The sequence below is a fragment of the Salvelinus sp. IW2-2015 genome, linkage group LG15 (assembly GCF_002910315.2).
Source record: "Salvelinus sp. IW2-2015 linkage group LG15, ASM291031v2, whole genome shotgun sequence".
Taxonomy (NCBI): Eukaryota; Metazoa; Chordata; class Actinopteri; order Salmoniformes; family Salmonidae; genus Salvelinus; species Salvelinus sp. IW2-2015.
This window is the reverse complement of record NC_036855.1, coordinates 17,331,116-17,357,092: the sequence shown is the minus strand read 5'-3', so window position 1 is coordinate 17,357,092 and position 25,977 is coordinate 17,331,116. Positions and strand designations below refer to the sequence as shown.

Genomic DNA, 25,977 nt, shown 5'->3' with positions numbered 1-25,977 from the left:
CATTTTGAAATCTGTTATTCAATCATTGCACCCACACTGCTCGCGCGCGCCAACRAGCGTCTGAATTGCCAAGGGATAAAATAGAAGTCAGTTCTATTTGTGACGCAGATCGCACAGCAAGTCCTGCCTCTCCAATCTCCTCATTGGTTTATAGAAGCAGGTACCCACGTGCCACCCACGTCTCCTCATTGGTTATACCCACATGGGTGACTGAAAGACGAATGAGGTCAGTGGCGGTAATGCACCTAATTTATGAAAGTTCCCAATCGCAATATAAAGTCAAGAGAAGAAAAAGCCTAGGAGGAGAGATAACTAGAAATGATTCGGTTGACCGTTTTATGTGTGGATTAATTGTCGGAGTAGAGGACCTTGTAAAAGGTAAAATAACAACTCAATGTTTATATTCCAGGACAAATTAGCTAGCAACAGCCAGCTAGCTAAATAGGACAAATTAGCTAGCAAGCTAGCTAGCTAAATTGCCATAAATGTTTAATGCTTTTCGATCTGTTCCCAAATTAATGTAATTGGTTCAGAATTTGTTTTGATATTTTAACCTGCGTGTCGTGATCGCGTTTGGTGTGGGGGGACAAAATAAATGAATGCACGATGGCGCAYGCGCGCAGCCGATTTGAGTTCCGTGTTAACAGTGAGCTCAAAGTATTCAGACAGTGACAAATGTTTTGTTTTGGCGTTGTATTCTAGCACGTTGGTTAATGTGTAGACTGTTGGCTTTAATTTGAGGGTATTTTCATCCATATCGGTTTTTGTACATAGTCCCCGCCCATTTAAGGTGATTAAAAGTATTGGGACAAATTACGTTGTGTATTATAGTCAACAATTTTTATTATTTGGTCCCATATTCCTAACACGCAATGATTACATCAAGCTTGTGACTCTACAAACTTGTTTGCTGCATTTGCTGTTTTGGTTRTGTTTCAGATTATTTTGTGCCCAATAGAAATGAATGGTAAATAATGTATTGTGCCATTTTGGAGTCACTTTTATTGTAAATAAGAATCTAATATGTTTCTAAACACTTCTACGTTAATGCGGATACTACCATTATTACGGATAGTCCTGACTGAATCATGAATAGAGAGAAAGTTATACGCACAAATATCATACCCTCAAAGACATGCAATAATGGGAGATTAGCAGTTTTTGGGGCGGGTGGGTGATATTTATGCCTTTAACTTTCTCACTCATCATTATTCACAATACATTCAGGACTATCCATCATCATGGTAACATCCGCACTAATGCAGAAGTGTTTAGAATTTTTTATTTTATTTATAATAAAAGTAACTCCAAAATGACACACTACATTATTTACATTTACCATTTCTATTGGGCACAAAATATGAAACACAACCAAAACAAACAGCAAATGCATCCAACAAGTTTGTAGAGTCACAAACTTGATGTAATAATTGCCTGCTAGGAATATGGCACCAATATGGCACCAAATAATAGTCAATGTATATTTTAAAATCCAAAGTGCTGGCATACAGAGCCAAAACAACAACAGTGTCACTGGCCCAATACTTTTGAAGCTCACTGTAGTTCCTTGACTTTCATTGAACCAAACAAAAGCAGCGAATGGGGTGTCTCACTTCCTCTTCCATGTCTGGTATGTCTTCGTGCAGATACACTGACTACAGCAGGTATGAATGCAACAGATTTTTTAAAGGCAGACTACTGATCGCCCCCTTGTCTCCGTTAGTGGTAATTGTTAGAATTGAGTGCAAAACAATATCAGTTTTATCGTGCTAGCTAAATATATATTTTACTTGCAATACTGAACCTCTCATAAGGACACATTCAGATCCAAGTTTCAGTGACAGAATCTTTTAGAATGCAATGTTACATTTGGGCTCTGATCAGACTTGACTTCCGTCAGTCTAGGCAGGATGTGGCTTTATGAAAGTGGTTTTGGGCCTCCTTGTCAGCATGTGAGTACGAAAGCCTTAAAGCTGCAATATGTAACTTTTTGGGCGACCTGACCAAATTCACATAGAAATGTGTGTTATAGATCTGTCATTCTCATTGAAAGCAAGTCTAAGAAGCGGTAGATCTGTTCTATGTGCACTTTTTATTCTTCCCGTTCTCAAGTTTCATTTTTGCTTCTTTTACTTTCAGTTTTGTACAAACTGCTGAAAATACAATATTTTTGGTTATGGAATATATATTTCAGTGTTTTTGCTTGTTTTGTCACAAACTGAAATTAGGCGAACTATTAGAATTTTARAAACCAGGTGCCAAGTAGACTCATGTCGGTCTAACTGTGTCTGTGTGTGTGTGTGTGTGTGTGTGTGTGTGTGTGTGTGTGTGTGTGTGTGTGTGTGTGTGTAGGATGCTACACGCATGTCCTCAGCAGGGTGTGTAGGAGAGCTGTGTGCCTTCCTGTCTGAAGAGGAGCTGAGAAGTGTGTTGCTTCAGCATGTCCTGGGTAGGAATTTACTGTCACACCATACTCTCCCCCACACTACCCACTACCCAGAGTTTCAGGAGGGAATGTCTCTGTTGTAACCAAAAAGCTAGTCACTTAGCTAGCAAGTTAGCAAACCAAATGCTGGAGCCCTGAGCTGGATATAATTTATTTGACTCGTCTAAGATTTCTTATAGTTGCACCCCCGCAGCCCCCCAAAAATAATATATATATTTTTTAAACATTTTACTGTATTGAAAATTATACTGTTGGTATTTCAAAATACCCCCGGTATACAGTATAAATGGTATATCGCCCAAGCCTAATTTATAGCATGTTACTATACAGCCACTGCGTTCCAATTTAGGTGCTTATTAATGGTAAAATCTGCCATTTTGAACCCATATATGGGTACGAGTGTAAAGGGCTACCTCACTCTATCAAAATGGTAAAGTAGTAAGGAAAGACATTGTTTGTACTAAAACAGTGCCCTCTCTTCTCCTAGCTGACATATCAGGCGTGGACTGGATGGTGCGTCATGGTCGCAGTATGGCCCTGGCCATCGCAGTCAAGTCTGCTCCTGAGCAGCTGTGTGTGGAGGAGTACAGTTCAACTGTGATGGAGGCCATCCTTGCCAATGCCACTGCAGACAGGGTAGATCCCTTTAGTTTACTCATTCTGTTCAACCAGACCATGGAAGGATTTGCTTTCCAAGCACTCTCTTCCCCTGTCTTTACCCTCTCTGACTAAACACTGTGCCCTGTCTTGCCGTCTCCTGAAGATCCCCATAGCCACCAGTGGGATCAGAGCCATGGGCTAYCTGATGAGACATCATCTCAGAACCGAGGGAGCAAGTGGCTTATCACAGCGCATTATCACACAGTTTGTCAAGGTGAGGCAGGGGGGTACTTTGTTTAATGTCACTTTTTTTCCCATTTACAAAAATAATGTTTTGCCAAATGAGCACTGAAAGTGGGTATATTGTTCAATATTTGGGGTGCATGTGATATTATCTGTAAGAAATAAGAACACTATGACAGTGCTCTTCCTCTGATTTGTCAGTAACCTCTCTCCTGTCATTTCCCCTGCAGTGTCTCCAGAACCAGTCCAGTGACATCAGGCTGGTGTCAGAGCGGGTGCTGTGGTGGGTGTTTAAGGACCATGCCACGCCCTCTCTGGAGCCCGCCCTCATCAAGCCTCTGGTGAAGAGCCTGCTGGACAACACCAAGGACAAGAACACCAGCGTCAGAGCCCAGAGCGAACACACCATCGTCAGCCTGCTCCGACTGCGCCAGGGAGAGCAGACCATGCAGGTCAGTGACACACACATACAAATAAACATCCACACAGTCTCAATACTCATTATAAAGAGGACAATACTTGGGCTGATGGATTTAAGTTGTGCATTGTGCATCTGGTGTACTTATCCAATAATATGCAAATCTCTCACTCTGTAATGTTATGTTTGTCTTTCAGAGCGTTAGTGCCATCCTTGACTCCGCAAGTAATGACCTGCTGTCTGACTGTCACCGCCGCTCCCTGAGGAAGATCTCCAGCCTTCCAGACTCTAACGAAGAGATTGACGACACCATCCTCACGTGATGGGCAGGACTGAACACAGCTTGACAAATCCATACTATTGCTCATGTACTCAGAAAAGACCTCCACAGCAATCAAGAAAAACTCTGCTGTTAAGTCTTACATCTATGAAGAGAACCCTCACACACACATACATCCCCATTAACTCCATGTTATCCATGGACCAAGGAAAAGTATGAATTTACTCACTTTCCTTCATAATCCCCTCCTTTGGACAATTATTACATTTTTTGATGTTTTAGTGGCTCTAAACATACWTTTAGAACATTTGTTTCATCTCACTAAGTGCAGTTAAATTTCCTGAGTGAGCTCCCTGCATAAATTAAGTAATTTGTGCCAATTCCTTTGACATTTTAAATGTGTATTCAATGTCCCTCTTATTTTATTGAATTTATTTCGAGCATCACTGATACTAGTATAACAAAGCAGCAATTACATTTCTCCCATTGCTTATCCTCTGGGTTTTATCCCTCTGCTTTGTGTGTGTGGGGAACGCAACCTGTTATCTTTATGATAAAGTTGATATTCTAAACAATTATACGGTTGTAAAAATAAATCAAATAAAGACCTTGATTTGATAATGGTTTTGACTGTCTGAATTAACTCAGACTTTTTGCCACCTTGTGAACRTCACTCATTATCTTTATCTAATTGCATTCACAAGTATACAACACAAGTTACACAAATTGGAAATGTAGCTAGTAAGTCATATGTCCTCTGTAAATTCAGAGAAGTATCCCTTAGTTAAATGAGTAAAAAACTGCTGCCTATGACTTGGATACACATGAGACTGGATGTGGTGCGTTTTAGCAATTGTGTTGCTCCGAATGCAGTCTGTCTAGGTCAAAGGTGTAGAATTATTTACGAACAAATGGAAAGGTGCAAACTTTCAACAGCTCCTTGCATGGTGGCTAGAATCAATGGGCCCACTTTGTCGTGCGTCTGCGCAGTGAGCATGGTTCGCGTAGGGTTGGGTGCACAACACTGTGCAGTAACTACCAGAGAAGGAAGCGGAGTTTCCGGCTATTTGCAGCAGAGGGAGAGGATTGCTGACACCGCGAATACCCGATAAAAAGGCCGCCGGCTCCGGGGCTAGCAATTGGGCATCGGGAGTAATCACTCATTCATATCGGGGGTAGGGTTGGTGAATTACAAGCCAAGGGTACAGACAGCAATTCGAGAGGAAGACCAAAGTAACAGCAAAAGGCGGGGTGACCCACCAACTACCGGCATGGCCAGGGACTACGATTACCTCTTCAAGCTGCTCATCATCGGTGACAGTGGTAAGCGAATACCGGGGATGTGTGACGGGAAATGGGCCTTTCCAGGTTTTTACACGACGAGTCGCAGAAATGTAGGTCGAGGTTCATAACGTGATTTTGGACTCAGTTTTAAATTGACGTCTTCGTTTTAAAAGTCCACATCCAATATTTTCGAGCAATGGGAAAGAGCGGTGACTAGGGCGGAGGTTGTGTATCGCAGGCTGGACATGTCAGCCGATCAGGCCGGATATCGCTCGCTGCACGATAGGGTATTAGCGTCTATACTGGGACGAATTCCAACCATTCTAAGAATGTTATTTAGCGGGATACTTGACTACCCAAGTATTATGGTGTTCCAAGTGTGTACATTGTAACTAAATGTTTACATTACTTCGTAAAGCTAGCAAAGTGCTATTAGATTACTAGTTATAGTTACACTACAGTTCGCTAGTCAGCTAACGTTAAATACTTACTGGCTAGTGTTTTTATTTTATCCCAGTAGCTAGCGGCTCCATTGAAGTTGTTAACCAACCGTTATCCTGCTGTGTCAACTAGCTAGGTGGCTTGTCAGTGTGGTAGTAAAAAAWATATATATATATTTTCAGTAGTAGTTATGTTCGTAATTGCATATTAAAATGTGAAGTGCAGAGTTGTTTACAATAACCTTGGCTTGAATGATTTCTAGATGCTCCCTGGTTAGGGCCTAGTAGACAAATGAGGCAGTAATTAAACATTCATACTATCAAGATCCAACTAAATGCCAGAAGTCCAGTGTATGAGGTATATTAGCTAAGAACAATACTACCACATCATGTGCTGTTTTTTCTACCTCCTACTCATATTTTTTTAAAGACTGTTGCATTCAGGTGAAAACATAAATTCACATTTGACAACTTCACAATCCCTTTGTTAGGAAAGATCCATTGACACTCCCGGTCCTGGCACTACCCTGTCAGCTAGCTGATCACAATAGTGGGAAAGAAAGCAGTCCCCTTAGTACCACAGACACACAGGGGCCTGTGTCCCCTCAGCTGCAGTCTGGTACCAGTATTAGCACCGCTGTTATGAGATTCAGAGAAATTGTAAACCCTGTCCCCTCCCCTGTCACACTTACACATGCAATTGTTGCTGAGATCGATCTGACACATATAGGGTTTAGGAGCTCAGATCAAGGGTCCCTTTCTGCACCTCATGGTCCCTCTGCAGTTAATTGGTCAAGGAAAACTATTATTTGGACTGACAGAGGTCAAGTTTTGCATGACAACAACAAAGCAGAAAACAACTGTCAGGCTACTGTGCCTCACGTTTGTTAACTAGTTTAAATACAGCATTGATGATTTTGAATGACATACTGTATTTTGTAACTTGTGCTTTTGCTTTTGTTTATCATCCTAGACACATTTAGGGACTATATCTTGACCACATGTTCCTATATGACAGCTAGGTACTCCTTCACAGACCGATAATAGTCCTCCAGGTATCACTGAAGGCTGTTTTACCAGTAAGACCAGAGATGGGTAATGGACCTGCCAGGTACCAGAGATTCTACAGGTTTACCCTAGACTCACTCAGTCATTGATATCATTCACTGTTAACAAGACTGACTACTGGACTGTCCAGTCCATCATTCAAAACAAAGATGGATTTTCCTGGCTTACGACAGAGCCTGATTAAAAGGTAGCAATGATATGGTGATGTGGTTGTTAGTGGCCGACAGATGTAAGTATTGTTACCCACAGAGAGAAAACTATCTGTTTCTTGTAGCTGCAAGTAATGCTGTCTGGTGAAAGTGAACAACAAGACTCAGTGAATGATCAGAGGGATTTGTTTTCTGATGGGCTTTTAACTCAGGACCAATCAACCGCAGCTAGGCATGATCACATTACATTTAGCTAGCAACTGATCTGAGCTGTTAGTACCTCTGCCTGGACTCACAGTTCAGCTCTGACATTTTGGCCAACTCCTCATCTGACAGTTGGCTAGCCGCCTGTCTGTGCCTCTTGGGGAATTCGCTGAAAGTGTTATCTTATTACTGATTGGTTCACAAAGTACAAAGTAATTTGCAACACGGGATGTTATTAACTGTACCAGCATAATTTGTTGCAAACCATCACCTCTATATTATTGTGATCTTAAACCTACTACAGGTTATGCAGAGTTCAGCTGTCACTGTCTTTTATAAATGGACTAGATGGCATGTATTTGTCTGAGTGCATGCTGTCAAGGCCTGGCTGACTGACTGTGCTAATATACACTACATGACCAGAAGTATGTGGACACCTTCTTGTTAAAGATCTCATTCAGAAATCATGGCATTAATATAGAGTTGGTCCCACCTTTGCTGCTGTAACAGCCTCCACTCTTCTGGGAAGGCTTTCCACTAGATGTTGGAACATTGCTGCAGGGACTTACTTCCATTCATACTCGAGCATTAGTGAGGTCGGGCACTGATGTTGGGTGATTAGGCCTGGCTCGCCGTCAGCTTTCAATTCATCCCAAAGGTGTTTGATGGAGTTGAGGTCAGGGCTCTGACCAGGCCAGTCAAGTTCTTCCACACCGATCTCGACAAACTATTTCTGTATGGACCTCGCTTTGTGCACGTAGGCATTGTCATGCTGAAACAGGAAAGGGCCTTCCCCAAACTGTTGCCACAGAGTTGGAAGCACAGAATTGTCTAGTATGTCATTGTATGCTGTAGCGTTAAGATTTCCCTTCACTGGAACTAAGGGGCCTAACCCAAACCATGAAAAACAGCCCCACACGATTATTCCTCCTCCACCAAACTTTACAGTTGGCACTCAGGCTGGTAGCGTTCTCCTGTCATCCACCAACCCAGATTCTTCCGTCGGGCTGCCAGATGTTGAAGCGTGAATCATCACTCCAGAGAACGCGTTTCCAGAGTCCAATGGCGGCGAGCTTTACACCACTCCAGCCGATGCTTGGTATTGCGCATAGTGACCTTAGGCTTGTGTGCGGATGCTCAGCCATGGAAATCCATTTCATGAAGCTCCCGACGAGCACTTATTGTGCTGACGTTGCTTCCAGAGGCAGTTTGGAACTCGGTAGTGAGTGTTGCACACTGAGGACAGACAATATAAAAATAAAAAAATTGCTACGTGCTTTAGCGCTCGTCGGTCCCGTTCTGTGAGCTTGTGTGGCCTACCACTTCGCGGCTGAGCTATTGTTGCTCCTAGACGTTTACGGTTATATGCATTCACGCTTGACCAGGGCAGCTCTAGCGGGGCAGAAATTTGATGAACTGACTTGTTGGGGAGGTGGCATCCTATGACGGTGCCACTTTGAAAGTAGCTGAGCTCTTCAGTAAAGCCATTCTACTGTCAATGTTTGTCTATGGAGATTGCATGGCGGTGTGCTTGATTTTATACACCTGTCAGCAACGGGTGTGGCTGAAATAGCCTAAAAAGTCACTAATATGAAGGGATGTCCACATACTTTTGTGTATATATAGTGTACCTGTACCACAGAGGTCAGGAACACACCAGCCTAGTTTTAGGTGGTTATGGTCCTCTGTTATTCCTCCTGGCTCTTTCATGGTCTGAGAAAAACAGAGCTATGGAAATCTAATGACTCTTTGGTGGCACGGTGGCAAGCATATGTTTACAAAACATAACTCGAAGTCAGATAAATCTACATCTTCCTTCAAATTAGCTTACTCATGAAAACCTCTGTGTAGCCTAAATGTCATAATTAAAGGGTGGTAAGATATCAAATCTACTGAGTTGTAAGCCTTTTTAATCTGACTCTCAACCTGTCATTTTCCTCTTCATTTCAGGAGTGGGGAAGAGCAGTCTCCTCCTGCGGTTTGCAGACAACACATTTTCAGGTAAGAGTAAATCTATCAGGTTATAAGTTGTTTGTTCTGTTGTATATGAACAACTGTCCAACCCACACTACGTACAGTGAGTATTTGCCTTGCAAAATCAGACACTGGGTCTCATAACTTGTGTTGTTGTTGTTTGCAGGTAGCTACATCACCACGATTGGAGTGGACTTCAAGATCCGGACAGTGGAGATCAATGGGGAGAAGGTGAAGCTGCAGATCTGGGATACGGCAGGACAGGAGCGCTTCCGCACCATCACCTCCACGTAAGTACAGGCAGGGATGACTAACACACACACAAAATAACAGAGCTGCAGTATTTTTGCAGTATTTTTTTACGAGGCCAACTTTTATGATAGTTTGAGCAAGTACTTCTCAAAGACTAGAATCATTTCCATGCTCTTTTTGGAATTTCCCACAGACCTTAATTACACATTTTAGTAACAGGCGGATTTTAGTCACAGAATTATAGGACGGTAAAGGTTGGAGCTCAATGGCTCTCTCACTCGGGTGTCATCCTCATGGATTTGCGTTGTTTCCCCTTGTTTTTATTTCTATTGCAGAATTAGTGCCAATGCAATTTATTTTCTTCCTTTTTAAAAATGTTCTTGTGCTTGCCTCCATTGTCCACATGTTTCTCATTTTCTGTCCGTTGTGTATTTCGGCTCCATGTTTGACAGATAATTACTTGTGTAGAGCCTGGGTTTCTTGGGACGCAGGTATTGCTCTGGCTATCAGATCATTTCTTTTTTTTGCCAAGTGGAATATGGTCATTGCCTTTTTAAAATTGTGGCACTAATAACTAACAATGACCGAATTGGAAGACATTCCTCTCTGAATTCATAATCTTTTTTGTTTATTTTTTACTATGGCAGGTATTTTCTCTCAAGCGAGTGCTTCCTAAGCTGGAGTGGCTGAGAGAGTGTGCCCAGCCTTTCTCCTCTCTGTCATGAGAAATATGTGTAGTAATGAGCAGTTAGTATTCCTGAACAAGAATGCCGTCACTCAGGAGGGTAGGGTAAAGGTCTGTGAGCTAGTGAGAATTATCTAACAACCGGCTGACTCGCACTGCTCTCAGTTTGTCATGGATAGGACAGCATATAAAAAAACATTCACTCCTTTTGGACTTTGACGGACGGTACAATACTTTGACACTGTTTGGCTTTGATGACCTGCGACTATGACAGAGTGGAGATAGTAAAAACCTTGCTGCTTTGGCCATTCACTCAATTTACAATAACGACAGTGAGTAACAGGAGACACTCAAAGGTGTTGAGAAAGAGAGGCATTTGAACCTGTGCATGTTTCCCAAGCCCCCTGGGAAATTTGTCAATTTCTCCTCAGAAACAGAGCTGCTGGTTTTCCTATGGGAAAACCTCTACAAGTCTACAGCATGGATTCAGTGTGTGTTTTCTACTGAGTTGAGGGAACCTGGCTGTGTGAGGAGGGAGGTGGAGAGTGCTACTGCTGGGTTGATTTCGCTGATTGTTAATTGTGGAGAAGTAGAGTGGCATGGTGCCTCATTAGGTCTATGTGAATTTCAGGATAGAGATGGCTCACAGAGCCCTGCGTGCTGGAGTGGGAAACCCCACCGCTGTAAGGTAAATGGTCAGCCCACCCAGGGTGTATTTTGCCATATGTCCTTCTGTCAGTCACAGTCCAGTAGCTGCCATATGTTTGTCTGTGTGTCTTTGTGGACAGCAGCATGTGTGTGTGAGGAGGGACTGGAGTCTGGCTCCAGCGCCCACTGTGTGTTTGTGGTTCTCCATTCATCTGTGCAGAACACCCCCGCTGACTGCCCCATTACTCCTGGGCTGTGTGTGACAGGCCATTACAATATCTCACACAAACACACACACCACACCACCCCACCCTCCCCTTTGAAAGGCCTATTGTGCTTTTTGTGTGTGTGGTGCAGTGAGATTGGGGATGCACCCTCATTTTGGGTCCTAGTCAAACTTATTCAGACAAAAAAATGTTGTTCATGAATACTGTGGCTGTCCCCTACTTCCAGCTCTGTATAGCCTATATACAGGTAACTGCCAAAATAAAGGAAACCCCAGCATAAAGTGTCTTAATAGGACGCTGGGCCACCACGACCCGCCAGAACATCTTCATTGCGTCTTGGCATAGATTTGAAATGTCCGGAAATCTACTGGAGGGATGTGACACCATTCTCCCACGAGAAATTGCTTAATCTGGTGTTTTGTTGCTTATGGTGGTGAAAGACGCTGTCTCAGGCACCACTACAGCATCTCCCATCCCGTGTTCAATTGGGTTGAGATCTGGTGAGTGAGTCGACACACACACACACTTTAAACCCCCTGTGCTCCTTTGAGACCCCTCTTTCAAAGTCGCTGAGATGCCTATTATTTTAGCTACCATGGCTAAAAGGTAACTGGGAATTTTTATACATGACTCTAAGCATGATGGGATGTTAATTGCTTAATTAACTCAAATTAAATTTTATTGGTCACATACGTGTTTAGCAGATGTTATTGCGGGTGGAGCGAAATGCTTGTGCTTCTAGTTCTGACAGTGCAGTAATATCTCACAGTTTCACAACATATACCCAAAATGCACGTAAATCTAAGTAAGGAATGGATTAAGAATATATATATACATATACAGTTGGAAGTCGGAAGTTTACATACACCTTAGCCAAATACATTTAAACTCTGTTTTTCACAATTCCTGACATTTAATCCTAATAAAAATTCCATGTCTTAGGTCAGTTAGGATCCCCACTTTATTTTAAGAATGTGAAATGTCAGAATAATAGTAGAGAGAATGATTTATTTCAGCTTTTATTTCTTTCATCACATTCCCAGTGGGTCAGAAGTTTACATACACTCAATTAGTATTTGGTAGGATTGCCTTTAAAATTGTTTACCTTGGGTCAAACGTTTCCACAAGCTTTCCACAATAAGTTGGGTGAATTTTGGCCCATTCCTCCTGACCTGTCTCTTATACACATCTAGATGTGTATAAGAGACAGCTCCTGAGGTCAGGGCTTTGTGATGGCCACTCCAATACTTTGTTGTCCTTAAGCCATTTTGCCACAACTTTGGAAGTATGCTTGGGGTCATTGTCCATTTGGAAGACCCATTTGCGACCAAGCTTTAACTTCCTGACTGATGTCTTGAGATGTTGCTTCAATATATCCACATAATTTTCCTACCTCATGATGCCATCTATTTTGTGAAGTGCACCAGCCCCTCCTGCAGCAAAGCACCCCCACAACATGATGCTGCCACCCCCGTGCTTCATGGTTGGGATGGTGTTCTTCGGCTTGCAAGCCTCACCCTTTTTGCTCCAAACATAACGATGGTCATTATGGCCAAACAGTTCTATTTTTGTTTCATCAGACCAGAGGACATTTCTCCAAAAAGTACGATCTTTGTCCCCATGTGCAGTTGCAAACCGTAGTCTGATTTTTTTATGTCGGTTTTGGAGCAGTGGCTTCTTCCTTGCTGAGCGGCCTTTCAGGTTATGTCGATATAGGACTCGTTTTACTATGGATATAGAAACTTTTGTACCCGTTTCCTCCAGCATCTTCACAAGGTCCTTTGCTTCTGTTCTGGGATTGATTTGCACTTTTCGCGCCAAAGTACGTTCATCTCTAGGAGACAGAACTCGTCTCCTTCCTGAGCGGTATGATGGCTGCGTGGTCCCGTGGTGTTTATACTTGCGTACTATTATTTGTACAGATGAACGTGGTACCTTCAGGCGTTTGGAAATTGCTCCCAAAGATTAACCAGACTTGTGGAGGTCTGCAAAAAAAAATCTGAGGTTTTGGCTGACTTCTTTTGATTTTCCCATGATGTCAAGCAAAGAGGCACTGAGTTTGAAGTTAGGCCTTACAGGTACACCCCCAATTGACTCAAATTATGTCAATTAGCCTATCAGAAGCTTCTAAAGCCATGACATGGAATTTTCCAAGCTGTTTAACTTCTTATGGCTGAAATCCCGTTAACGGGATCGATATGACAACAGCCAGTGAAAGTGCAGGGCGCCAAATTCAAACAACAGAAATCTCATAATTAAAATTCCTCAAACATACATGTATCTTATACCATTTTAAAGGTAATCTTGTTGTTAATCCCACCAAAGTGTCCAATTTCAAATAGGCTTTTCAGTGAAAGCACCACAAACGATTATGTTAGGTCACCACCAACTCAGCACAAATAGAGATAAAATGAATCACTAACCTTTGATGATCTTCATCAGATGACACTCATAGGACTTCATGTTACATAATACATATATGTCTTGTTCGATTAAGTTCATATTTATATCCAAAAACCTCAGTTTACATTGGCGCCATGTTCAGAAATGCCTCCAAATTGCAGAGCCAAATAACAGAAACACTCATCATAAACTTTGATGAAAGATACATGTTTTACATAGAATTAAAGATACACTTGTTCTTAATGCAACCGCTGTGTCAGATTTCAAAAAGCTTTACGGCAAAAGACAATATTCAATAATCTGAAAACAGCGTTCAGCCACAAAAGCAAGCTTTACAGTTACCCGCCAAATTGTGCAGTTAAAAAGCATTATAAATCTTCACTTACCTTTGCTGATCTTCGTCGGAATGCACTCCCAGGACTCCCACTTCCACAAGAAATGTTTGTTTTGTTCGGTAATGTCCATCATTTATGTCCAAATAGCTATTTTTGTAGCGTGTTTGGTAAACAAATCCAACGTCAGGAAGCGCGTTCACTAAAAGCTGACGAAATGTCCAAAAGTTCCGTAACAGTCAGTAGAAACATGTCAAACGATGTATTGAATCAATCTTTAGAATGTTTTTAACAAATAATGTTCCAACCGGAGAATTACATTGACTTCAGATGAGCGATGGAACAGAGCTCCCTCTCATGTGAACGCGCATGGTCAAAGAATGGTCAGGTCATGGCAGACCTGACTAATTCCCCTCTCATTCGGCCCCCTTCACAGTAGAGGCATCAGAAAAGGTTCTACAGACTGTTGACATCTAGTGGAAGCCGTAGGAAGTGCAAACTCATCGATATCTCGCTGTGATTTCAATGGGATCTTGGTTGAAAATCGACCAGCCTCAGAATTTCCACTTCCTGTTTGGATTTTTTCTCAGGTTTTTGCCTGCCATATGAGTTCTGTTATACTCACAAACATAATTCAAACAGTTTTAGAAACTTCAGAGTGTTTTCTATCCAATACTAATAATAATATGCATATATTTGCAACTATGACTGAGGAGCAAGCTGTTTACTCTGGGCACCTTTGTGCACCTTTCATCCAAGCTACTCAATACTGCCCCTGCAGCCATAAGAAGTTAAAGGCACAGTCAACATAGTGTATGTAAACTTCTGACCCACTAGAATTGTGACTAAGTGAAATAATCTGTCTGTAAAAAAATGTCCTAACCGACTTCAACTGTACATATGAAATGGGTGATGCAATATGTAAACACAATTTTAAAGTGACTAAGATACCGTAGAATAGTGTGGAGTGCAGTTTATACGTATGGGATGAGTAATGCTAGATACAGGACATTATTAAAGTGGATAGTGATCCCTAATCTATGTCTATAGACAGCCTCCTCTGATGTGCTAGTGATGGCTGTTTAGCAGTCTGATGGCCTTGAGATAGAAGCTGTTTGTCAGTCTCTCGGTCCCGGCTTTGATGCACCTGTACTGACCTTGCCTTCCGGATGATAGCGGGGTGAACAGGCAGTGGCTCGGGTGGTTGATGTCCTTGATGATCTTTTTGGCCTTCCTGTGACATCAGAGGAGCTGTAGGTGTCCAGGAGGGCTGGAAGTTTGCCCCCGGTAATGCGTTGGGCAGACCGCACCACCCTCTGGAGAGCTTTGCGGTTGTGGGCTATGCAGTTGCAGTACCCGGCGGTGATACAGCCCGACAGGATGCTCTCAATTGTGCATCTTGGGGCGGCAGGGTAGCCTAGTGGTTAGAGCGTTGGGGACTAGTAACCGAAAGGTTGCAAGTTCAAATCCCCGAGCTGACAAGGTACAAATCTGTCGTTCTGCCCCTGAACAGGCAGTTAACCCACTGTTCCTAGGTCGTCATTGAAAATAAGAATTTGTTCTTAACCGACTTGCCTAGTTTAATAAAGGTAAAATCTGTAAAAGTTTGTGAGGGTTTTAGGTGTTAAGCCAAATTTCTTTAGACTCCTGAGGTTGAAGCGCCTTCTTCACCCGACTGTCTGTGTTGGTGAACCATTTCAGATCGTCAGTGACGTGTACGCCGAGGAATTTGAACCTTTCCACCTTCTCCACTGCGGTCCCCTCTGCTGTTTCCTGAAGTCCACGATCATCTCCTTAGTTTTGTGGACGTTGGGTGAGAGGTTATTTTCCTGGCACCACACTCCCAGGGCCCTCGCCTCCTCCCTGTAGGCTGCCTCATTGTTGTTGGTAATCAAGCCTACTACTGTTGTGTCGTCTGCAAACTTGATGATTGAGTTGGAGGCGTGCTTGTCCAGCTAGTCATGGGTGAACAGGGAATGACAGAGGGGGCTGAGCACACACCCTTGTGGGACCCCAGTGTTGAGGATCAGCGAAAAGGTGTTGTTTCCTACCTTCACCACCTGGGGGCAACCCGTCAGGAAGTCCAGGACCCAATTGCACAGGGTAGTGTTCAGACCCAGGGCCTCGAGCTTGTACTATGGTGTTGAATGCTGAGCTATAGTCGATGAACAGCATTCTTACATAGGTATGCCTCTTGTCCAGATGGGACAGGACAGTGTGCAGTGTGGTGGCGATTGCATTGTCTGTGGATCTATTGGGGCGGTAAGCAAAGTGAAGTGGGTCTAGGGTGGCAGGTGAGGTGGAGGTGATGTGATCCTTGTCTAGTCTCTTAAAGCACTTCATGATGACTGGACTCAGGAACCACACCTGTGTGGAAGTACCTGCTTTCAATATACTTTATCCCTCATTTACTCAAGTGTTTCCTTTTATTTTGGCAATTACCTGTACATCAGTCTTTGTCATAGTCCACTGGACTCTTTCGTCTTCAAAGGAAAACTGTGGTGAGCATTATCCCTGGCTTCCTGCTGACCGTTGCCCCACCCTGCCTCAGAGACACTCCTTCTTGCTCTCATCCTTTCAGGAACACTATAATTAATATGGATTATTGAACTCTGAGCAGCATGTGGAGTCAATGTATATGTTATACGCTTTCAGTTAAGTTTGGCTGTTATAGGAATGACAAAAGGAAATAAATTGTTTATATTGTGCCATTTATTGGAAAAGGTCTAAGTCATAAAGAAGCATTGCAACTTAATGTGAGCATGGGCAGTCCTGGGCTCATTTGTCTTCAATCATACTCTTTGCTTTGTTAACATTAGTTGGGATTGATTGAAATCGCCAATGTGTGTTTGTGTAATAGTGTGACTCTGTTCTCGAAGTTGGGCTCCCCCTATTGGACTTGAGGTCAACATGCTGACTGCTCTCTCTTTCTGTCTCTGTCTCCAGATACTACAGAGGAACACATGGGGTCATAGTGGTATATGATGTCACAAGTGCCGAATCCTTTGTCAATGTGAAACGATGGCTACATGAAATCAACCAGAACTGTGATGACGTGTGTCGAATATTAGGTGAGTCCAGTCCACCTGTTTCAAATACCTTTACTCAGTGCAGTGTTGTTGTAGCAGGGACCCTTGCTTAGGGCCGTATGAAATCCTTGCTGCGGACAGAATCGCGGAATCCAGACATTAAAATGGAATTCAACAATATAAAAAATTGTTGAACTTTTATTGAATGCTTTTAACTAATTAGAACATTTATTGATTTGCACAAGTTTCTCATAAGACATGAAAATAATGAAGCAACAGAATAGGAATGCCCCTGTCTGTGTGCGGTGCACACATTTGTCTATCACTTATTGCATCGACATGAACACAGAACATCCAATTTTGTTTATCTATTAAAAAGTGTAATTTTGAGAGTGAAAAACGTAAAATAATCTGAAACCGGGGAAAACGAAACTGAGGAATCTGGAAAAAATGCAACAGATTTGAATGGATCCTACATGCAGTTGAGCAGAACGCTAAAAAGGTCTTTCTATTCCTATTCTCCCTTAGTGGGAAACAAGAACGACGATCCCAACTCAAAGGTGGTGGAGACGACTGACGCACAGAAGTTTGCAGAGCAGATGAGCATCAACCTCTTTGAGACGAGTGCAAAAGAGAACATCAATGTGGAAGAGGTAAGTCATTGGCCAGGAACCCTGTAATATTAGTAAAGTTGAGTGGGTAGAATTGTTCATGGAACACAGGCTTGAAGGTAAGGTTGTTGTTGCTTCATTGGAGGAAAATATAAAACAATCTCTCATCCAAAACAATGTAGTTGATTGTTTACCATATTGTGTTTTGTGATTTCCCCACAGATGTTTAACTGTAGTTGATGGCGTTCACCATGTTGTTTTTGTGTTTTCCCCATAGATGTTTAACTGCATCACAGAGCTAGTGCTGAGAGCCAAGAAGGAGGTGCAGGCCAAGCAGCAGCAGCAGCAACAGAACGACGTGGTCAAACTCTCCAAGAACAGTAAACGAAAGAAAAAGTGCTGCTAGCGAACTCAAACCCACTCACAAAGTCCAGCAGCGTCTGCTCCAGAGAACACACACGGGATGGGACTCCAAGCATATAAGTTAAGACGAGATAGATTTAATAAATATACAATGGGAAAAAAGTCCCCTTTGGACAAAAATCATGAAGAAAAAAAATAAATGTACAGATTTTATTAGAAGTCAGAAGTTTTATTTGGAATTCAGCAGATGAGCACTATTTAACCGTGATCCTCCTTTCTTGAAGGATCTGCAAGCAGACACGTGATGGCCATAATGCTCAGATTTCTATATGCATATATTCTTACATCGGTATCTATTTTGTCCTTCTCATTCCACTTCACACGGGACATTGAGTCAAGTGAAACTCTGCACCTGAAGTGGAGGACTCACTTTTTTTGGATGATTTTCTTAGTTTTTTTGGGGGGTGGGGTCTGTTGTTGGATTGGGGGACTAAGTAAAACATCTCTACTGGGGAAGGGGTTCACAACCTTTGTCCATTTTTCATTTTGACTTTTCAGACACCTGTATGGCTCATCCCAACCCATTATGAACTTCTAGTTTGTTTTTGGACTTGATGGGAAAATATCATGAGGATGATGATTGATAGGCAACCTTTAGCAACTAATCCAATGGACAGAACTGGTGACTTCTATCTTATCTTTGGTTCTCTTTTTTTTGCCAAGCTTTTTCTCCTCTTCCCCTTAATCTCTAGCCAACGACCGGTTTCTAGAGAGATTTTCAGAGCAGTGAACCACTCCCATGGGACGCAATGCTCTGCCATCACCACTCACTGCAGTCTTATTGTGCACTAAGTTTGCTTTTAAAAGAAAAAAAAATCTTCCACTTTTTTAAAACAATGATACTGCCAATATGTTGTGAATGAAATAGTTAGAAACTCTGTGTCCCTTATTGGACTGTTGCCATAGAGGCCCACTGGGTGTAGTAATTTGGGGTTCGGGTCTGTAGGGGCCCAGGTAGCCCTCAGGGAGAGAGCCCAGGAACCACTCTCTAACCACACTCCAGCCTCTGGCCTCTACTCCCATGCACCAAACACCTCATATCAGCACCTCTCACAGCTATGGATTCAACCCCCTTAGCTTCCGCCACTTGTGGTGCATTTTAATTATAACATCTATCAGTGCAGGGTGCATTTGGTTTGTGCCAGGAGGATGTGTTGACAAGAAATGGGAGGTTTATTGTAGTCGGTGCAGTGATCCTGATCCATAGCTGACTGGTTAGCCTTGTGTGTGTGTTCAGCACTTAACACTGTTTGAAGGGGTATGTATAAGGTATCTGACATGCATTTTAGTATTCATAAGCTATCAAGGAGCTTGCAAAATGTGTATGCCTGGTGGTTTCGTCATGTTTTTATCTTGGACTTGTGACTATCTGGTTACCTGTTTAACTGAATTCTTACTATCCAGTATTCTGCTTGACTGTGAGTGTGTGGCAGGCTGGCAGTGAGAGACTGGTTCCTCCCTGAGGGTCTGCTATGGGGGACATTAGTGATGGAGCAATGAGAATCTTGACCGTAGTACTTTCCTACACACATCGGGGCCCTGAATACCTCTCCCTCTGCTTGAGGGTAACTGGTGTAGGCTGAGGTGGCCATGATGTGGGTTTAGGAAATCTCCGTGACCCTAAGCAGACAACCATTGAGGTGGGGAACATGACAGTGCCACAACCTGAGCTCTGGGTGATGCAAGCCAAGCAGTGGAGAAATGGGATCAAATTCCAGACTGTATGATTTCTATTCATTATGTGTATATAAATATAGTTGTGTGTTTATATTCAATATACAGAACATACACACATTCGCACACACAATTGTGCATGTATTGACATGCCTCGTGTGCTATGGTTGAAACACACGTATCAGCTGTGGTTTGCTGTACACTGGAGAAAGAGATGTACTATTCAGTTCCCTTCATGAATTTAATCAATAAACGTTTTAAAATAATAAATATTTGACACAATGACTGATCTCTTTTGTCAATTATTTGAAGCTTGTTCTTGATTGTTGTTGGGCTTCTGTCTTCTTGCTTTTTGTTAATAAAACTATGTAGGAATTGTGCAACTTAAATATCTTCTATAAAGCTGTTGTTTTCTTTCTTGTTGACCACAATGAAACTATATGAACTCAGTGTAGAGCATTCAGTTACTTTGACTGTAAGTGGCCTGATAAATGGAGTTTTGTCCATAGAAGACAAGGGCTTTTTCTCAATACATGGAGTGGAGCCAAAGTAAGAACACTACCAAGACAGTTTATTTATTTCTGTCCCCATTTTATTTTTTCACAGTGGCCTCCACATATAGAATCACATTCATTGAGTACACTTTCCCTTGGAAAATTGCTAGAAAAATCACTTCTCATTTACAATATTTGGATATTTTTTCCCCATTACTAAAAATAGTAATTTGCTATGAATATAAAACCATACTCTTACACATTTCTTCCATCATAAATATTATGTACCTCGTTATGAAAGTGTCATCAATATAGGAAAAATTTGTTTGTCATGTCATGTGTACAATATTTGAATGAGTATGCATATTCATAATGTGTAAATACATATACACTACTGTTCAAAAGTTTGGGGTCACTTAGACATTTCCTTGTTTTTGTCCATTAGAATAACATCAAATCGATCAGAAATACAGTGTAGACATTGTTAATGTTGTAAATGACTATTGTAGCTGGAAACGGCAGATTTTAATGGAATATCTACATAGGCATACAGAGGCCCATTATCAGCAACCATCACTCCTGTGTTCCAATGCCACGTTGTGTTAGCTAATCTAAGTTTATCATTTTAAAAGGCTAACCGATCATTAGAAAACCCTTTTGCAATTATGTTAGCGCAGCTGAAAACTGTTATGATTAAAGAAGCAATAAAACTGGCCTTCTTTAGACTAGTTGAGTATCTGGAGCATCAGCATTTGTGGGTTYGATTACTGGCTCATAATGGCCAGAAACAAATAACTTTCTTCTGAAACTCGTCAGTCTATTCTTGTTCTGAGAAATGAAGGCTATTCCATGCGAGAAATTGCCAAGAAACTGAAGATCTCCCTTCACAGAACAGAGCAAACTGGCTCAAACCAGAATAGAAAGAGGAGTGGGAGGACCCGGTGGCACAACTGAGCAAGAGGACAAGAACATTAGAGTGTCTAGTTTGAGAAACAGACGTCTCACAAGTCCTCATCTGGCAGCTTCATTAAATAGTATCCGCAAAACACCAGTCTCAACATCAACAGTGAAGAGGCGACTCCGGGATGCTGGCATTCTAGGCATTGCTCCTCTGTCCAGTGCCTGTGTTCTTTTGCCCATCTTAATCTTTTATTTTTATTGGCCAGTCTGAGATATGGCTTTTCCTTTTTCCTTTGCAACTCTGCCTAGAAGGCCAGCATCCCGGAGTCACCTCTTCACTATTGACGTTGAGACTGGTGTTTTGCGGATCAGGACAACAGTTTTCAGCTGCGCTAACATAATTACAAAAGGGTTTTCTAATGATCAATTAGCATTTTCAAATGATATACCTGGATTAGCTAACACAACATGCCGTTGGAACACAGGAGTGATGGTTGCTGATGATGGGCCTCTGTATACCTATGTGGATATTCCATTAAAAATCTGCCGTTTCCAGCTACAATAGTCATTTACAACATTAACAATGTCTACACTGTATTTCTGATCAATTTGATGTTATTTTAATGGACAAAAAATGTGCTTTTCTTTCAAAAACAAGGACATTTCTAAGTGACCCCAAACTTTTGAACTGTAGTGTACATCCACACTTACACATATGTAACCTGTGTCAAGTCATATAGCTTTATGTAATTTATCTTTTGTTCATTCTCACTTAACATTTCAAACTGAATGTCATTGATACTAAGTTCACTTGTGTTCTGGGATATTGCCTTTCAGTGTCATGACAGTGTGCATTATCCATATTCAATTGACTGGGGCAGGGTATATGGTCCCTTACCATTACAGGAACATATTGAATGTGTCAGGAGAGAGAGTGGGCCCTGTTAAGTTCAGTACCACATTCATTTATGAAGGATAAATTGCAAAAATGTAATTATTGATGATTGTTCACTAATGAGGTTGACATGAAGCTATGTTTCTTACCCTATGTCTATAGTGGTGAGTCAGGGGGGACATGGGGGTACTGATGCAAAAATAATGTATACCAAGACCTTCCACAGATTGCCCAAATTCATGGTCAATTACCTATTTCGAAGGTTCCAGGCAACCCAAACAATGTTTGTCATTGGTGATTGTAAAAAGACACACACACACACACTGAGACCAAGTGAAATTCCAAAGAACAGGGCCCATAAGGACAAGCAGATGACACACCATGGAATGTCTTCTTTTTCCAAAACACACACAAAAACACACACACACAAACACACACACAAACAAACACACACACAAACAAACAACGCAAGAGAACATCTCTTCCTTCAGCATCCAGGATGGTTAACGGGTAATAAAATTGAGGACAGGAGACAGGCTTTAAAAATAGTTTTCAAATGGGAAATGGAAGCAATACAATTGACAGTAATTTTGGACATAACATATACATGAAGAGTACACAACATTAAACTGAATAAACAAATGCATGGATGTAAATTACAGGCCAGAGCTTGAACCGACCCCCCCAACCCCCTGAATGAACAGAATGGCCAAACTTTTAGACCAGAGGCCATGTCCAGGAACACCTGGTGCCAACAGGCCATGAGGCTGAGTTCAAGAAGACAAGGATATGAGAACTAACATTCTGGTCATGGTAAGTGTTGTTTGATCCCGTTCGTAATATAGGTAAATGCTCCTTCCATGTTCAACCAACCTCTAGCTTGGCCTGCAGAATATACTTCTCATCCCTCCGTTCTGAGGCTGCAGTCTAGCTGTGTGTGGTTGGCTTCCTGACCAATATAATAATGTCGCCAGTTAGTGCCTTTCCGAGCTGACCAGCTACTGGTGTTAGACCCCCTTAACCATTCCCTCAGATCAATTCAAAAACACTCTTTACACTCCTTTACACTCTTAGGAAAAAAAGGTTCTATCTAGAACCTTAAAGGGTCATTGGCTGTCCCAGTAGGTGAACCCTTTGTAGAACCCTGTTGGGTTCCATGTCAAACCCTCTGTGAAAATGGTTCAACATGGAACCCAAAAGGGTTCTACCTGGAACCAAAAGGGTTCTCCTATGGGGACAGCTGAACCCTTTTGGAACCCTTTTATCTAAGAGTGTAACTGTGGGCTGGAGTGAAGGCTATGGAAGCAAATCCTACTTTGTAGAAAATGTCAGTACTACCCAGAACCCCTGTTAGAAGCAAACTGGTAATGACTTTGTTTTTGTAGCCTGGCTGGAGAACACTTGATTCAAACATTGGTCGACTGACTTACAGAATCCTAACTTGTGATACAAGAGCATAACTCTATCTTCAACAACATTCTGTGATTTGCGTGAAAGTTAGAATGACTTATTGCTTGGACAGAACTGAACAGTCACATGAAGAACTTAGAATCTACAATCTTCACCCCTCCTCTCCCTTTCCACAGAGATCTCAATTTGTATGTAAACACTCAAAACACAAAACAAAACTACAGGGACAATGAAAGTATCATTCTAAAAAGAAAGAGTACATTTTCATTGTATGCCTTTATAAATCTATTGATTTCATCCCAACCTACTCTCAACTCTTTAAAAATAACCATTCTTTGGGTTTATCCTAATCAACAACCTAACCAATTGAGATGGCGAGAAGACATCTGCATAGGTTTGCTCAGGTGCTTGAGATATGACTTCCAATACACACAGAGGTCAGAGGACCGTGCCAGTCTCGTTCTCAAACGCTCCATGAGGCTTCAGATGCATCACATTTATCTACACACACTCTACAAATATGGAGTCACAGATTCTGTATGACTGGCATGAATGGAAGCCCAAAAGCTAGGAAATAAAGTGTCCACTATCATAAGCTTTGAAGCAATGGGAATGGCAGTAGACTGTCTATATTACTGTGACTATAACTAAAGACTCTGTAGGCCCTGTCAATATGTTTTCCTGTGGAACTCGATTGGTGGTAGCTGACTGAGTAGGTTACTTTGTGTTCCAATGAATGGTCATTTGACAGTTAACTATCGCACAATATGGATGCCTTTGACTTGCCAAAGTTAGGCACTGCAGACGTACTGAGAAACCGTTTTGACTTCCCCTTTCTCAACCTAGACTAATGTAAACAGTTGTGAGGATTTGGTCAGCTAGGAGGAAGATACATGGCCATTGCACAGACAATGTTTGAAAATACAGTTTTCTTATCACTTTCTGTATGTCAAATGTATGCTAAACGTGACATTCTAACTGTAGAAGTCCACCTGGATAGAGGCTGCAACTAACGACAGCTGCCTAGAGGTTTATTTAGATGTCAGAGACTGACAAGAGGCCTGTGTAGAAATGTCCATGGACCTGAGATAGACCCATACTCACTTTGACTGGTTTTCATACATTCAGTGCTTGGTAAATGTAAGTGTCACTTTGTCATGCCGTGGTTGCTCAGTCAGTATTGAGTATGATCTGAGGTAAACTTATGATCAATATACATAAAGACAAGTGATATGTTTATGGATTTCCTGTGGCTTGATCTGGACATTTACACTTCTGTCTTATTTTTGTGAATGCAAAAGTTCTGTGATTTTGGTGTGTTGTGTTAGAGCTACCTTTAACAATATTAACCAATGCATTGGCATGATCATAATTGTGAAGTGCATACCAATTGAATGACATCCATCTATTGGACTGTATTGATTGGGAATAAGGCCTCTTTGTAAATCCCTGAACACATGAATAAACCTGAGAACATGTCTGAGTTAGCTGTAACAATGCTGCTTCCCACCCAGAGGCTGGTCCTTCTCCTTCTCGCCCTTACCCAGATCCCTGCCCCACCGTCCCAATCCCTCCACTCCAAGGCCTTGGTGAGTCCCATATTGAACACCCTCTCCCCAGACTCCTTGGCCTGTGACAGCACACAGGAGTCAGCCCTACTGTATGCATACAGTCCCAGTCTGGAGTTTTGGCAGTGGGGTAAAGACGCTGGGAGGCACTACTAGGGAACTGACCTCTTTGGAGGTAATATATGTAACCCTGTTCATGTAAGCCCAATGGGTGTTTATGGGATTGTAGCCAAGGCCTCTGGGGGTGTCTTACAGTGCTACTCATTCATTCTTTACGGGTCTGTAAGGAAGGGCGTGATGGGACAGATAAAGTGCAAATGACCTCTGAACCTCTTTAGCCCCCCTGTCTGACAGTCTGTATCACTACCCTTTGTCTTTGGCTTTACCTTTACTCTTTCTCCATCTCTTTTTCTTGTTCTTTTCTCTCGTGTTCGTTCACTTGGGCCAGTCCAGAGGCACTCAGTTCTTYTTGAAGAAGGAAAAGAGCCTCTTGTCTCCATCGGAGAGACGACTGGCTCGTCTGGAGGACTGGCCGGAGGGGCCCCCGCGACCCCCAGAGGGCCCAGCGAGGGTGTAGGGGGTCACCCTCCACTCCTCCTGGTGCTTTTCCATAAGCTGCTGATCAATCATACTGTGCATATCATCCTAAGAGAGAGAAAGACAGAATGAATGAGTGACAGCGAGAGAGGGTGAGCACAGTAGTGATAGATAGGTAAAATGAATGTGAGGGCATGTTAAAGAACACAGGGGGTTTTAGAGAAGAGAAACAGGAGGCAGGAGGATGGTGTGACAGATTGGCATGGAAGTGGGTGGTTTTGGGTGATCAAATGGCTTAGAATGGGTGAGCGCATTTCTGTTGAGTCAGCAGGCCATAGCATGGAATGGCTCAGCGTGGCATGGAAGAGTCGCACAGGACAGAACCAGGGTGAGATGGCACACCTCACCTCTAATGCAGAAGGGGGGTACCACAGGGGAGAAAGGGTGGTACGGAAGCTGAGAAAGGCCACTAGATCAGAAACCACAAGAGCCACACAGTAAAGAGCCCTGAGGAACTTGCGATTTTTGCAAGAGGTCAACAATGAAAAATAAAGTCAGCGGACTACAATGGAAAATAAGTCAGCGGACTACAATGGAGGGGGGGAAATAAGTCAGAGGACAACAATGGAAATAACGTCAGCGGATACAATGGAAATAAGTCATGGACGACAAGGAAAATAAGTCATGGACAACAATGAAATAAATCAGCGGGACTACAATGGAAATACAGTCAGCGGACTACAATGGAAGATAGTCGCGGACTACAATGGAAATTAAGGCAGC

The 25,977-nt window shown here is 42.3% G+C and overlaps 3 protein-coding genes across 3 annotated transcripts in view; 2 read left to right on the top strand and 1 right to left on the bottom strand.

Annotated features, from left to right (window-relative positions):
• The window catches only part of LOC111974911 (stalled ribosome sensor GCN1), a 36,265-nt gene extending 31,657 nt beyond the window's left edge, over nucleotides 1-4,608 (top strand). Inside the window, exons 53-57 of the mRNA XM_024002982.1 lie at nucleotides 2,353-2,449; nucleotides 2,934-3,082; nucleotides 3,210-3,320; nucleotides 3,520-3,741; nucleotides 3,905-4,608. Of these exons, the coding sequence (XP_023858750.1) occupies nucleotides 2,353-2,449; nucleotides 2,934-3,082; nucleotides 3,210-3,320; nucleotides 3,520-3,741; nucleotides 3,905-4,030 (705 nt within the window). The 3' untranslated portion in view covers nucleotides 4,031-4,608. The remainder of the gene's footprint in view (nucleotides 1-2,352; nucleotides 2,450-2,933; nucleotides 3,083-3,209; nucleotides 3,321-3,519; nucleotides 3,742-3,904) is intronic.
• A 376-nt stretch (nucleotides 4,609-4,984) lies between these two features.
• LOC111974224 (ras-related protein Rab-35) lies at nucleotides 4,985-19,675 on the top strand. Its single transcript, XM_024001879.2, has 6 exons — nucleotides 4,985-5,310; nucleotides 9,083-9,133; nucleotides 9,273-9,396; nucleotides 16,600-16,724; nucleotides 17,211-17,335; nucleotides 17,571-19,675. The coding sequence occupies exons 1-6, from the start codon at nucleotides 5,259-5,261 to the stop codon at nucleotides 17,697-17,699; spliced, it is 606 nt and encodes a 201-aa protein (XP_023857647.1). The 5' UTR covers nucleotides 4,985-5,258; the 3' UTR covers nucleotides 17,700-19,675.
• A 2,127-nt stretch (nucleotides 19,676-21,802) lies between these two features.
• The window catches only part of LOC111975157 (BICD family-like cargo adapter 1), a 25,560-nt gene continuing 21,385 nt past the window's right edge, over nucleotides 21,803-25,977 (bottom strand). Inside the window, 1 exon segment of the mRNA XM_024003361.2 lies at nucleotides 21,803-25,302. Coding sequence (XP_023859129.1) covers nucleotides 25,117-25,302 — 186 coding nt within the window. The 3' untranslated portion in view covers nucleotides 21,803-25,116.